Raw genomic sequence first — 15,395 nt, forward strand, 5'->3', positions numbered from 1 at the left:
ATAGGTTCACTCCTACGGGTTCATAATATATTAATTGTATCAAATGAAATGGAGAAATAATAAGCCACCATTGTTTGGTTTATACATTATTTCAAAATATTATTTTTGTCATCACTTAATACCCTAAGATTTGAGGGTGAATATCTCTGTTCTTATTGTTTTACTTAACATGTATATTGTGTTGTATGCATGTGTTCTGCAACATTTTGTATGTTCTTTGTGGCCAATAAATAAGGTTGACGTGGGGGAATAAAGCATAAATAGATTATGCTCTTGCCATGTTTACATTACCAATTAAAAACACATTTTTCTAATCAATTTAGCTTTTGATACATATTTACATACTGTTCTAAGCCTGTCTATTTGTACATATGTGACAGTGATGTATACATGCTCCTATAAGTTACAAGATAATTGTTTTGTCATTCTACAGCACATGGTTGCACAACAAAATACAAGGTGTAGCCCCTCTACATTCCACACACATAGAATATATTTACAGATATTTAAATAGAATAGAATAAAATCAAATTAAACAAAATACACAGTTACCATAGATATGTAAATCCTTATACAATTACATATACAGAGACTATGGTTTAGTGGGAATGAGGGTTGTGAAAAACAAATTATCAGAGGCAGGGAAAAAAAACTATCACTTTTTAGTTATATGAATGATGAATAATAAGGAAGTGTGTGCAACACCACAATACAAGGTGTTTTGTGAGCATTGTTTATTTCACTGAATAAGATCATACACTACTCAAGTTAGAATGGTCACTTTTTAAAACTGAAATATAACATTATTAATAATTTATACATTTAGCCAAACATCTGAAAGGATCAGATAGGCCAACTTATTTACATATTTTCAATCACTTTTCTTTTGTACTTGAGTGCTTCATATCAAGATATTTCTATCTCTTTCACACACACACATACACACATATACACACACTCCACAAACAGAGGTAGATTTAAATCTAGATTTACAGCATTTGGGGCCTGAGTACAAACAGGGTGGGGGTTTCTGGCACAACTTCACTTTCAAGGTACGTGGAGAAGGGAAAAAGTCTGAGGAGGTCAAAACTCCAGCATTACTTGAAGCATATAAAACAACATTATTGTTTTTAGACCAACGCGTTTCGGTGCGTTGTTTTGCAAAAGGTGTTTTTATTGACAAATATACGCCAAAACAATTACATGATGACAGTCTTCAAAGTCCCTCCCCCTCTGACCAGTTCCTCCCTGGTTTTCCTCAATCACTTTATTTGTGGGGTTATTTATAATCTAAGCAAAAGAAAAGAAAAATACATTGTGTATTAGATGTTAAACAAATATGATGGACAATGACATAGATAATAATGGGTGGAACTTAAGAGCCAATGACAATAATGCCACTAAACCTACCTGCAGGCGTTTACACTAGAAGAGCAAATGAGAGGGTTTGGATGGATGATAAAAGTCACCCATGAAATTAACTAAAATGAGAAATAAAAACAAACATAAATGATACAAAGCAAATCAACCAGTGTAAAAGACAACAAACAAAAACTAAATGGGATGGCAAGGTTGTGCATTTTCTTTATACTGTATAAAATACTTTAAATGGATATGGATCATATTTGCTGAAATGCTATCCATGGTGTCTCTCAGGAGCATACTTACAGCTGTCTTCTTCATCTGAGAACGTGCTGACGATGTAGCAGGCATAAACAAATCCTGGGAGCTGTATGGGAATTAACACAAACGTGTATACAAGTGAATCACAGTGTGAAAAGAGAGTTTTCAAATCATCCTCAATTCATTTTCTTTTACATTTCAAAAGCATTATTCATGATTTAGAAACACTCTCTTGGTGGTGATAACATTTCACAGAAAACATTTTTGAAATTAACACTTGTGCCAATTGCGTCTGCTGTGCAGTGACATAATCTAAGTGTCACAAGATTTCTTGGATTTCAGATTGTGGTTTATATATTTATATTTATTCATGATCAATTCCACATATTGCTTTTTACGCGTAGCACTTTTGAATGTTTTTATTTTTTTAATGATAAATGGTACTTCTCCTGCAGCGTGTAGGCCTGTGTGTGTGTGTGTGTCTGTTGATCTGATGGCAAGCTGCTTCATACAGTTGCTGTAGAAGACACACTGTCACTCTTTAAATTAAATGTACATGATAACAGAAACTAGAGGCAGAGAAGCTCAGCAACCAGATGCCAGTGTGACGACGTGCTGCCATTTTTAAGGTTTTCCAATTTAGAGTTGCTGTTGCCAGGCAACAGTCCATTTCTGTCTGTGCATATTTACTGATATTAGAAGAATATTAAATGTTATATATGCTTTCAATTAAAAGTTTCAAAGCATCATAGAGTAATTCTGTTGACATTTCCCCTGTTTAAATACTGCATAATAATACTGAATAATGAATGAGTTTCTTATGTCAGCGGCAGAGACTCACTGATACGAACAGCTGGATGATGCAGTGCAGGATTTCGATGTACTGGTATTGCAGCCAGCAGCTCGGCACTGTGGTCAGCTCGGGGTTCTGCTGGTTCTGCCACCCGGCGGAGGGAAGGCCCTCGATCTCACACCCCGGCCCGTTGTCCTTCCACCACGAGCGATGCGACGATACTCCCAGGGAGAGGATGTCACTGTCCTGCAGAGACCAAGCAGGCAGAAGAGACGTGAAGGCAACTTTTCAGCTCTCAGGCTCTTGAAGATATTCTGCTTTATCAGTAGAAAGTGTAAAATCCCACTTTAAAAAAAAGAGATGCCACTACAAACAATTATTTGCATTCTCGATGAAGCTATTCATTTTTCATTTTATTTTAAAATAGCAGAGCTGCAGGCCGGAGAATATACAGCAATAATAAAAATCCTTAATACGTAAAAAAAACATGTGATAATAGATTTAATTCAAATTGTGTTGTATGTATACAGAGAAATTATCTTAAGATGTAATTATAATTAAAAACAAGGCTTCAGCTCTTTTCTGAAGGCTCTGGTGTTCCTCTCAAGTCTTTCAACATTATGTCTTATAAAAATAGTTCAAAGTGGAGATGGGAAAAGAAAATTATGTAACTGATGAAACAAATTTAATATATAAATATATATATTATAAATACATTTCTGTCAATTTATTAAATAACCAGTTCATTATTTTTACTTTCAATACAAGGTACAACTGCCACCACTTTTACTGTTAATAATATTGTCATCACAATCAATAAAGACCAAATAAATCAATACATTTTACAATGCAGAGAGGAGACATAAACAGCTACTGTCAACAGAAACAATGTGTAAAATGAGTGTTGATCATGTGACTGCAGGTCCTGAAACATGAGAAGAGCTGAACACGGTATTTAGGAGCTGAGGCTGCGTGGGTCTCTAATTATGACACGTATGTGAACATTAGACTTACCTTTGAAAGGCCTCCCAGATCCAAGTAGAGACAGCTGACAAAGACATTCCAGCTGACCCACAACAACGTCCACAGCAGGTACTGAGGACACGAAAACATGGAAAATTAATAAAACTCACCATTCTGCAACGTGGTCAATGTGCAGCTCAGGTTTTCTCCTCTTTTTTTTTTACAAATGTCCTGATTCTGAATGACAGAAGTGTGTTAAGATACTCTGAGGCATACAATGAGTAAAGACAATTAAAGACAGACTAATATTTATGTTACACAAAACTATATATATTTAACTGCTGTAATTCTACCTGTGTCCCTGTATTGTATTTTATATATTGTTGTTGTATTTGTGTTTGTTGCTTTATGGACTCATGAGTCTGGAAAAAAAGAAAATATGTGTTTTTTTCTTTTGAAAAACCAGATCGGGCCAACCTGAGGGTGATGGTATAAACTATTGTTGCTATTGTTATCGTTCTTGTTTCTTTTTGTAGTACGACACACTCACATTGTCATTAACATGCACTGCTCTCGTGCAAACAGACACATACACACATCTCAAATATCCAATCAACAATACGCTTGTTTACTGCATATCACTGCAGTTAGAGAGAGCTAGATGAGAAGATCGATACCTCTCATGTGTCAAATAGCTTAGCATAAACACTGCAAATAGGGGGAAACAGCCTGGCTCTGATAAAAGGTAACACACTCTGCACCGCCAAAGCTCACTAATTAACATGTTATAATCGTGTTTGTTTAATCTGTACAGAAACTGTTGTGTAAATACATCCATTTGTAGTTTTACATGGGGAATATGCGCAATATATTTTTAGCCTGGAGGAGTAACGTGTTAATTTGTTATCTTTAGAGGTTTCAGAGGGCAGATTTTGTAACCAGACTAGCTTTTTCTAGTCTTTATGCTAAGACAAGCTAACCGGCTGCTGGCTGTAGCTTCATAATCATTGTACAGACATAACAGAGGTATACATTATTTCATCCAATAAAGCAAATAAGTGTTTCCCAAAAGGTTAAATTACTCTAATAAGCCAACAAAAATAAATAAATGGTCACCATAAAACCAACATTTGGTATTCAACGCTTTAACACAAATGTTTTTTTTGTAAGCTCCAATATAAAATCAGACAGTTGCCTCACCATAACCACATAGCGTGATCTGTACTGGATGACACCAAACAGGCCCAGGATGACCGTGATGATGTGGAAGAAGTTGATCATGATGGGAGCCCACTGGTAGCCAAGGAAGTCAAACACCTGCCTCTCCAGCGCAGTTATCTGGAGGGGTCAACAGGAGCAGAGTTTAGAGACATGATGACTTATAAAAAACATTCCCTTTTGTCACACCAGGTGAGCGACTATGCTGCTCTGGCATGTTTTTTTTCCTCCCTTAAATGGAATTTTAGGGAGTTTTTCCTTCTCCGAGAGGGTCTGTGGTGTCGTAGCTGTAGAATAAAGATCCCTGAAATGATCTGTGATATTGGGCTCTATATAAATATAATTGACCTGACTTGAATCTCTTGCTTGTGTGTCCCACAAGGTTGGGTTTTGGATTTGTATGAGTTGTCAAGGCAACCGAGCCGTAGGGGACAAAGACAGAGCTAAAGTATTATGTCCCTCTGAGGCCGAGCCCCATGTGAGTCATGAAGGGGGGCAGGGTGGGAAACCGAGAGGAGCAGGACAAAGTGGGTCCAGCCCCTCATTGTGGTGGTTGTAGTGGTGTGCTGCTTTTCACAAGCTCCTCCAACTACAACAACCTTAATATTAACACGGATCACACAATTCAACGTGTAATAGAGCTGTAGCTGCCATGTTCGATAACATGGGGGAAAAAAAGTAATGAAAAATGCTTGTTAAAATCATACAGAGCCCAAGGTGACGTCTTCAAATTGCTTGTTTTGCTTGAGCAACAGTCTGAAACCAAAATATATTCAGTGTAATTCAACAGAACACCAAGAAAACCTGCAAATTGCAGCTGTTTAGAGGCTGGAACCTCTGACTTGTGTTTCATTTGAGTTTGCAGTTGGTGCAGAAACATGAATGAATAATGACAATGTGAATGGAAGGTCATCAAATACAACACCAAATAATGTGCTTAACGGGTATTTAAATAGGAAATAACATTGTGTAGCCTTAGTGGAATATTAAATATTAAATATGGTCCAAAAAAAAGATATAAAACGCGTCAAAGCACCAACAAATTATACTTTTATAATGAACACAAAGTCTTTCAGCTTTTTATCTCATGATAAATGTAGCAGGAATTTGGTGGTTTTCATGAGTATAAGTTGTAAAGAATCACCAGAGCGAAAGGAGAGTAAGCACATGTGTTTATGCATCATGACAGAAAAAAACATCTTACCAACTGCAGACAACACAGGAGGATCAGCATGCATCGTGCCGAGCAGCAGCCCATCTTCCTCTCCTGGTGAGGAGGGGGATGAGGAGGAGGATGATGATGGTGATGAAGAGGCAGAGGTGGATAACAACAGTAAAGTGACTGGATTTTCAAAAATTGCTCAAACACGAGCGCCAAATATCCAGACGTGCGGGGAAATGTACAGCGCACTTTACCTGATGAGGAAAACACGGAGGCTGTCTCTGTGTGTGGACTAAGGGGGAGGGGCGAGTATGAGAGGCGATTAATGCCGCGATAGAGGGGGGGGAACCCCGCAGGACAACTTAGCTTTGATGCTGTGGGCCTTTTTTAAAAATGCACAAACACTGTCTGTAGAAACAACATTACATTAAATTAATGAAAATAAAACAATGTAATTAATTAATTTGCACTGTCCTCCGTTAACGCACTTTATGTGAATATTAGAAATCTGAAATCAACACAAACAGTTGGTGCTAATTCTCAAGTCTGGTGCCCTTACCACTGCAGAAGAGGAGATTGTAATGAAAGACGTGAGTAAAAAAAGCTAAACTTCAAACATGATAGATATATGACATTTATGTTTTGTTTCATATATTAATTTGAAGATCGTAACAAGTTCCACATCACACATTGTTCATCTATTCAGAGACAAATAAGTCACACACTACATATACATATCTTACGATGTCAATATGGATTTTATATACGTAAACTAAAAAAAAACCTGCTGAATAGACGATTTAGGTGATTTTGTGCAGTTCATGACTCCCTAAAAAGGTGATATAAACCGATCTGAAAAAAATGTGTAGTAGAGCAACAGAAATTAAATATGTAACAATTATGATGTACCAAAAAGTATCTGGTTCTAGATTATTTTCTTCTTTTACATGAATGCAAACAAATGTGTTTGAGTTTTGAACTTTTGGTCAAAGAAAACATGTTATTCGAAGACAACGCGCTCCTCTTTTCTGACATTTTATGAACTAAACAATTAGTTAAGAAATAATTGCCAGGAAATAAAAACCTATGTTACAGCGAAGTGAAGGATGTTGGTCGTGGTAATAAACCGAGCTGACTTCCTGTATCCTCTTTTGTTCCTGGCAGACAAGTCATGTGTGACACCGTTTCTCTTCTTCTAAAGACCCGTCCTGTAGGATTCTCCTGGTTCGCTCCCATTGTGGCATGGATTGACCCTCATACAGCAACACCGTCTGCTGCACTGTGATAGGCGGTTGCACTCCTGCAATGTCAGGTTGCCGCCAGTACGTGGCGGTAGAGAGCGGTGGAGGTGTGATGGCTTCAGAGGTGTGTGAGAGTGGCTTGGTTACATTACATTACTATTATATATGTTACACCACTTAGGTTTATCTAGACAATACAACCAGTCGTACATTATGTTATTAGAATAAGTGTCTAGAATAACATTTATTAAAATAGAAAGTGCCACTGGGTTATTAGTGCCGGTGGCTCTTAGGGGTCACATGAAGATCTCTGATACAATGTTGTTCATATAATTGAAGAGGTTGCATCCAACAGTTTCTTTCACCTGTTGTTGTGCTGCTTTCTTCAACTCGCTCTTCGGGTTTAAAGTCAGTGTTTATGATTCATGGTCTCATGCATCAAACTATGTAATTTGGAATTCACATTAAAGTAAAACAAGCATTCAAAACACTAATCAGAAGAACTTCAACAGGTAAATCTAAACTCGTTGTGCAAAAGACGGACCTGGCGTTGAAATTAAGTTCGTTAATCCAAATTGAACATATACCAAGAGATCTCTGAATTTAACCAGAGCCTCGTGCACCTTTAGCAGGGACCGAAGCGTCCATCCTGAACCGTATCCTCAGCTCATTGGACGCAGCTATGCACCCGCACTTCCGCGTCCTTCCGGGAGATGACGCTATAATCAAAAGACAAATTCAAAATTGGGGGGGTCTCCAGGTCTGCCTGTCACATGGAAGCACAGTAGCTGAGCCGAGGGGATGCGAGTACAGATGGAAGGGGCTTGAGGGACCGTGGAGGAGAAAAAACCCGGGGATCATAGTGGAGATACGGCGGCCGCAGCAGCAGCAGCAGCCGCAGCAGCAGCAGCAGCAGCGCACATCGGCAGGTTACACACTTCCCAGCCTCCCTTCTGGCTGGGGAGCAGAGAGGCGCGCGGACGGGGCGCACAAGCGGGTCAGCGGGCGCTCAAAGGATGGCACGTGCAATATGCTGCATTCCTGCTTTCTGAAGCCCGAGTTATCGCCTTTGATTGATCATGCTCGCGGGGAGCGACTCCGAGGGGAAGCAGGGACTGAAGGAAGAGATGCAGGGTTGATGCTGCGCCTCCCAACATCTCCGAGCTGAGTGAGTACAGGGGATTCTATAGCGCAATGCTCTGTGCCCGTGGCTATGTGACAGGCTGGAGGGAGATGGGAAGGAGGGGAGGGGGGGGGGGGGGGGGGGGGGGCTATTCATATGTGCCTATAGATTCATCTCGATAAGCTGCAGACACAGTTGGTACACAGCATCCTTTATTTATCCAGGACTTGTAACTCACCGCTTTGCCTGTTTTAGTCTTCTCCTCTTTGTGTCCGCCCTGCCTGTCTCTCCCCCCGGTCATGCTTTTAACACAGACACGTGTGCGCCCACCTCAGCCTTACTGCATTGTCGTTTTTATGGGTTTAAGCCTCACATTAACGGATTCATCAGAGAACTTGATTGCGATTTGATGAGAGGAAGGCGGGGGAAGCCTCCGATCATTCCCCCCCCCCCCCCCCCAAGTGTGATATCCCTGCCAACTGTGAAGCATAAAGATAATTAACGTTAGACCTTTGCAGCCCCCTTTCCTTCTACCGCCCTCCCCTCCTCTCCCTTACTCATACATAGGAGGGGGGTGTGGGGCACTGTCTTTGTCGTGTAAGTTGCCAGCTGACCTCGGGGACACAACACCCTTTACCATCCACACTTTGATCTGCAAATGAATCGTAAACCCTTTGATGATTAGAGGAGAAGAAAATGAGGAGAGAGAAAGAGAGAAAAAAAAACCACATCTGGCAGGCGGAATGAAACAATGACAAAAAGCCCACTGCATCATCCTGAAAATCCTCTGTTTCTGTGACCGCCCATTGCCTCCACCTGCACGGGCACCCCCCCAACACTTAACATCCTGCATGGGTTTCTGTCTGAGAGCCGGCATCGTTCTTGAGTCGTGCTTTCTAACCTGTTGTCACCGGCATCGCTGCAGTTTGAGGTGTCGGAGCCAAGAGGCGCGGCGAGCCGGGCCGCCGAACCGTCACCCAGCGTGACTAATGCTGCTGAGTGGCTGCCATCATGAGCCACATATACGTGCAACCTACACACACACACACACACGCACACACACACACACGCACACGCACACACGCACGCACGCACCTAGGATTTGACTAAATACATGCACACGACATAATGAGGATGATTTCCCTTTTTAACTTTCAGCATCTGTTTCATAGCTCCTGGAACGGATGTGAATCATGTGATCATAATAATGTATTCTTTAATTTGCTGTGAATAACGTCAGACGGTGTTTGCATCAGAAGCAGCGTTGCGCAGATAAAGACAGAGCCTCAGCTTTCCTCCTCACAGGGGCATGCTTAATCGTTTTTGCAAGCAAACATTTGACCTAATTCACATTCTCACACAATAGCAGCCCCCCCCCCCCCCCCCCCCCCCCCCCCCCCCCCCCCCCCCCCCCCCCCCCCCCCCCCCCCCCCCCCTCCTGCCTCTCTCTCCCCCTCTCCCCCTCTCCCTCTCTCCCTCTCTCTCTCTCTCACACACTGCTGTTATTTGTGTCACACAGAGGGTTAGGTTTGAACTCCCAGGTGGTTTATCAAAACCTGAGCAGATTCGACAGAGAGGCCACTGCTGGCTGGCTGAGCTTAAAAGAAGTATTATTAATAATGAACACACATGTTAATGCAGTGCATTTTCCTAGAAAATGTAAAAGCCTATTGGTATTTATTGTAGTAATTTATTGTTATTGCTAAATATGTTCCTAAAAATGCATTTAATGAGGATTACAACAGAAATCCTGGTCGACTTTTGTGCTGTAAGCCAAAACCATAAACATTATTTTTATTGTTTGAGGGAGTTGGATTCTGTTTAAAAAAGGACAAAATTCTGTATAATTATTTTGGTTAAATTTGACTAAAACATATAATTGTTGAGATTATCCAAGTCAACAGGTGATATGTTCATTCATTCAGACCACAACTAACAATTATTTTCTTGATTAATCAATTAATAGTGTTTAATAGTCTATTAGGCATTAAAGAACATCATGTTTACCGGAAAACTAAGCCGATGTCTTCAAAACATCGAGAGAGAATTGATTTATTATGATAAAAGACACGGCAACGTAGCACATTCTTACATTTGAGAAGCAGGACGATCAAAAGAAAATTAATTGGCAGCTATTCTGATAATTTATTAATAATGAAATGAATCTTGTTTTTTCCATCTTCTCCAATGAATGGATTTCTGCTTTTCTCTGTTTGATATCTTTACAAACTGAATATATTTGGGGTTTGGACTGTTGGTTGGAAAAAAAAACAAGCAATAACAAGATGTCTAATTTTTTTATAAACAAACAATTAATCAATTAATTTTACAAATAGACACCAGATTAATCAGTGGTGAAAGTTAGCTGCAGAGACGCAGCAACTTAACTTGAAAAATGACTTAAACAAACAACCGCCATGTTTCTACAGTAGCCCAGAATGGACAAATCCTACACACTGCACCTTTAAGTTTTCAGTCTATCAACAAAAAATCAGTATGTGGCTGTCGATGAGGGGGCTTTGTTTAGCAGAAGAATCAGCCGAGGGAGGGCCGTTTCTTGCTCCTGCTCTGAGTCCAATTGGTTGGCTCATGTGAGGCAGCTCGAGGGCCAGAGATTACACTGCAGTGCTGAGGCGTCACTCCGGCTGATCACCGTAGGCGGAGGCTGGGAGATACAGGGAGAGAAGAATGGGTGGGGAGGTGTGGACACACTCAATGAGATGGGGAAGAGGAAGGAAGGCCGGGGAACCTTGTTAGGAAATGTGACAGCCTCCTCTCATCATCTGCTTTCAGCGTCTTCAAACACCTGCCACAGGACTCCCACGCATTCCTCCCCTCCTCTCTCTCTTTTGTTATCCTCCTCAACTACACCTTTCCCCTTTCTTCTCTCTCATTACCCTCTCCATCTCTACTCCTCGGCTCTGTTGTCAAATCAGCACAGATATAATTATGCTGACATTGTTGCAGCTGCGAATTAAATGAGCATTGTCTCCAAGGTGCACATCGTTCCTTAAATCCCACATCATATTTCAGACTACTCACTCTGGAAGCTTTTCAATCAGGAAGTGTTGTGTTGAAGGTGAAGCACTGGTGGATGAATTGGAGGCATTTCAGTATAGGCCTATCACATCTTTGACACATTGGCTGGCTGTTGTTTAAAAATCCCAAAATAGTTCCACAGACGTGCTGGGAAAACACGTTTGCTGCTGTAATCATTCTCTTAAGACATGCTCAAAGAAGTAGGCCTACTTATGTTGGATATCCAGCATTGGAAAATATGACTTAGAACATATTAATAGCCAAGTAACTTGAGGTTAATTTGAATCATGAAAACAAATCATTTGTTTCTGGTCAAGGCACCCTGAACTTACAAAGCAAACTACCAGCAGCGTGCAAATAACCACAAAGACGTCTGTGTTTGAAATGTGGTGCAAATTGGATTTCATGCTGTGAACGGTTGGGTTCGTGGCTGGATCTCCTCAAAGAAATGCAAATTACCCCGAAGTCTGCAAAACATCCACCATGCAGAGCCTTATAAAGTCCTGTCGGTTCTCAGCTGATATAAAGAATACTCCCACAGAAAAGAAGAAACATTCACACACAGACAAAAAGGGAAAGAATTCCACATGGACAACTTCATCACTGAAATAGAGACAGCGCAGATCATCCTAACAGCAGGCCACTGATATTACAGACCCTCTAGTGAGCTGTTTTAAAAAGGTGCAAAATACGAGATTGGGAGCATATTTATTGCCTCTCAACAGGGCGACGGCTGAGACAGCAGCTCACAGCTAACGGCACTAACAGCGCTAACTGTTAAAATTACGGTAACAGAGCTAACAGCGTTTACCTGAAGAGGAACCGTGAGTCGGGTGGTACGCCGGTATCAGCTGTCACCGCTATATTCGAGCAGCAGCCGTTAGCTAGACAGTGGGACACGCTCACGTGCACTAACATGCACGAGATAAGAAGTATTTTTTCAATCTTTTTTTGTTTCTTGATAATGCCTAATTTTGCATTAATTCGGGAAAATACAGTTTGTTTCCCCCTAAACCTGAACCAACCCGTATCCCTAACCAACGAGGAGGGCGATATACAACAGAACATGGGTGGATTGGTGGGGACTGGGGGGCCCTGACACCTACAAAACACAACTCAAAGGGTGCATCCCAAGTCTTCCTTGTGTCGCCCCCACCAGGGATGCATAGAGAGAGTGTGAGGGAAACATGGATGCATTTAAAGAGTATTGGGATTCGCATGAAGAGAGACAAAATAACCACATATGATTCCAAAGAGACATAAAAAGAAAATAAATAAATGCCAAATGACGAAAAAAAAGGATCCAAAACAACCACAGATAAAAAATATCTACGTAAAGAACAACCAATTACAAAGAGACACAAAAACACAGAGGCACAACAAAAAAACGACACAACAAAAAGAAGCTCAACAACTGTAAAGTCTGTATGTCATGACAGACATCGACGTGCCCCTCCGACAAGGTGGGAATGGGTGTGGCCTAAATCAGCAGACCTGAGTGGACTCAAGGAATATGTGGATAAAACAAAAGGGTGCAATAATCCAATTAGCATCATTTTAGTGTAACAAAAAGGGTGGAGCTACAACCGAATGCTGAATTAGACATTTTAGGCGACCAAAACGATTACAATTCACTTTCATGAAGTGAAAATACACCGTGAAAGGGTTAGGTTATAAGACGAAAATACGGAAAACTGCCAGTGGCACCTAACACTGTGGTAGCTACCTGTCAATCACAAGGTAGTTACTACCGAAAGCATATCCTGGTTTATTTCCTATTTTACTTAAAATGGGACCATAATTTGAAGAATACTTGAAACTAGCGACTGAGACGATAAGCTGGCGTAATAAATCAAGTGAGAAGAAGGGTAATTTTGTCATAGACTTCTATACAATCAGACTTCTTTTTGCAACCACAGGAGTCGCCCCCAGGTGGCCATTAGAAAGAATGCAGGTATCATTCACCTTTCAGATCTGGAGATTGCTGCCTACTTAAACCGATGTTAGCATTTAGCTCAAAGCTACAGAAGCAGAGAACGGCCATGCTTGCGCTAATTTCTTTAATGCCGTTATCCCCAAATCACGAGATAATTTCTCACGAGAAAATTACTTTTTGTTTTCTCGAAATCACAGGATAAGTATGGAGAACGCGAAAATGAGTGTCTTGTTCATTTGATCACTGTTTTCAGTCTTCAAGATCCTGACTGTTGGGCAGAGATTTATGACTAAACATTTAGTCGAGGCATACAGTAAATGTGTAATTCATGCCTCAACATAAGTACTACAAACTATTCATCTACAGCCGGGCTATGCGTGCTGGCATTGCTCTCCTGATCTGTGATAAAACATTTTTCAAAAGTAATAATAAGAAACGACCTTTCGTGTTCTCGTGCGGGTTGGTTATCTCGTTAATTTGGAAAACAAAGTTTCTTGTCTTGAGATAAGTAAATAATTAATGGAATAAAAAAATAAATTGCAAGCACTGTCATCTTCCGTCATCTTCCAAACAAAGCACTTATTTGTTTAAAAGTAAAGCTTCGCAGAGCCGTTATCATGGCTGGAGATTCTTAGTGAGAGAAGGATACATGCCACATTTTGGGGGAGGTAAAGAATTTGAGAAAATGACTGTTTTAGAAAATTAAAAACATTTGGTCAGACGTGTGCCAGATTGAGCAGGCAAATCTGTTGGGCATAGAGCACATCTCGGATAGATGTGCTGAATATATTGGCGTGACAGATGGACAGATTTTACTGTTGTGAAAGATGGTGTACAAAACATACTGTAGGGATGAACACTTCTGAAAAGACACTTGCATCTTTCTTTTTTATAATCAGTGACTTACACATTTTTAGACAGAAAATGCCCACTTTCCAATTAAGTTTAGCCAAATGAAGGTCATGAATACGATTTTAGGAAGAAGAGGCAAGAACGGAGTAGATTATACGAGCAATTTCATGCTCGGCTTGCTTGAATTTGTATTAGGCCTCACTAACTTTCACAGATCTCTCTACTGCAGTGCTCAAGATAAAATTATCCGGGGAAAAAAACAAAAAAACAACAATGCTGAGGTCAGAGAAGAGACAGGTTTGCTCACCAGACTGCAGACAAATTGTTAAAGTAATTTGGACCGTGAACATTAAATTCCGTCTGAAAGGAAAGGATCCATGACTGAAACACATTGTTCAAAGCGTCAGATTTGATCATTCGCAAGGAGGGTTGAGGAAAACGTCTCGAAGCACAAGATCCACCACGGAGCGTTTTGTTTCGAGGAAAATCTGTAGTCATAAGCTGAATAAATACACAAGAGACATTTTGGACAGAGCTAGACAGACAGTTAAGTATCTTTCATCCCAACAACAACAACAACAAGACTTTGGACAAAACCCGGCAGTATGTTCCCTGCAGTCTGCCGCTCAGTCTTGTTGTTGCTGATGGACAATGACGAATAAACACACAGTCGCAGTAGACAGATGGTGTGATTTGACAGAGATTAGAACATGCTTGTTGATTATGTCTTTTTGGCTGTGGCGCCACGTTTTTTTTCATTGTTTATTTGAAAAAATATTACATTGCCCAAATGTGAAATTGTCTGGCAAGAAGCGAGCAAGATGTTTCTGTCTACTCGCTCCGCTTTCATGCTCGTCTCCTTCGGGGTCTCAGGTTACTCTGCCTGCTGGCATGTTCAGCACCGGATGTCACTCATCGTACCTTCTCAATATGTATTTGGTTCTTGTTTGATAGGAAACATGCATTTACACACGTGCATCGCGGCAGCTGCCTGACAAACAGATCAGCACTCAGGGTTCAGATATGTTTTCTGGTTTATTTAGAATGCTAAATGTAGATTTGTTGGACTACTTTAAGCACTGGTTCACTAGTATGCTATGCAGACCCAGATGTCTGCAAATCGTTGCTGGTGAGCAGGTATTGGGTTGAGATCTATGTAAGTGTGACACAAAATCTCAGTAATCCCTCAAACAAGGTAAAGCGGTAACACATGCCGGAGGCGTAATGTCTGTTCACTTCACCGCTTCAGCGCTGGACAGGAATTCTCCCTTTCCCTCTTCCCAAACTGCTACTTCCCCTCTCTGTGAATATGTTATTTCTGCTGCCTTTGTTAACCTACTTAAAGTTCTGTTAGGGTTAGATCACTTCTGTCATTTAAGCGCCGCTTTGTGCCTTCTCGCTGCAGATCCCAGTGAGACCGTGGCACTTCCATGCGTGGATGAGTT

General features: G+C 40.8%; 1 protein-coding gene across 1 annotated transcript; it reads right to left on the reverse strand.

Annotated features, from left to right (window-relative positions):
• Window positions 1-1,425: 1,425 nt before the first annotated feature.
• Window positions 1,426-5,855, reverse strand: zgc:100920 (uncharacterized protein LOC445241 homolog). The gene is made up of 6 exons (XM_034537539.1): window positions 5,802-5,855; window positions 4,580-4,717; window positions 3,431-3,511; window positions 2,465-2,662; window positions 1,669-1,729; window positions 1,426-1,481 (listed from the first exon to the last, which is right to left on the reverse strand). The coding sequence occupies exons 1-6, from the start codon at window positions 5,853-5,855 to the stop codon at window positions 1,426-1,428; spliced, it is 588 nt and encodes a 195-aa protein (XP_034393430.1).
• Between the last annotated feature and the right edge of the window lie 9,540 nt (window positions 5,856-15,395).

This window comes from Cyclopterus lumpus, chromosome 7, assembly GCF_009769545.1.
Source record: "Cyclopterus lumpus isolate fCycLum1 chromosome 7, fCycLum1.pri, whole genome shotgun sequence".
Lineage (NCBI taxonomy): Eukaryota > Metazoa > Chordata > Actinopteri > Perciformes > Cyclopteridae > Cyclopterus > Cyclopterus lumpus.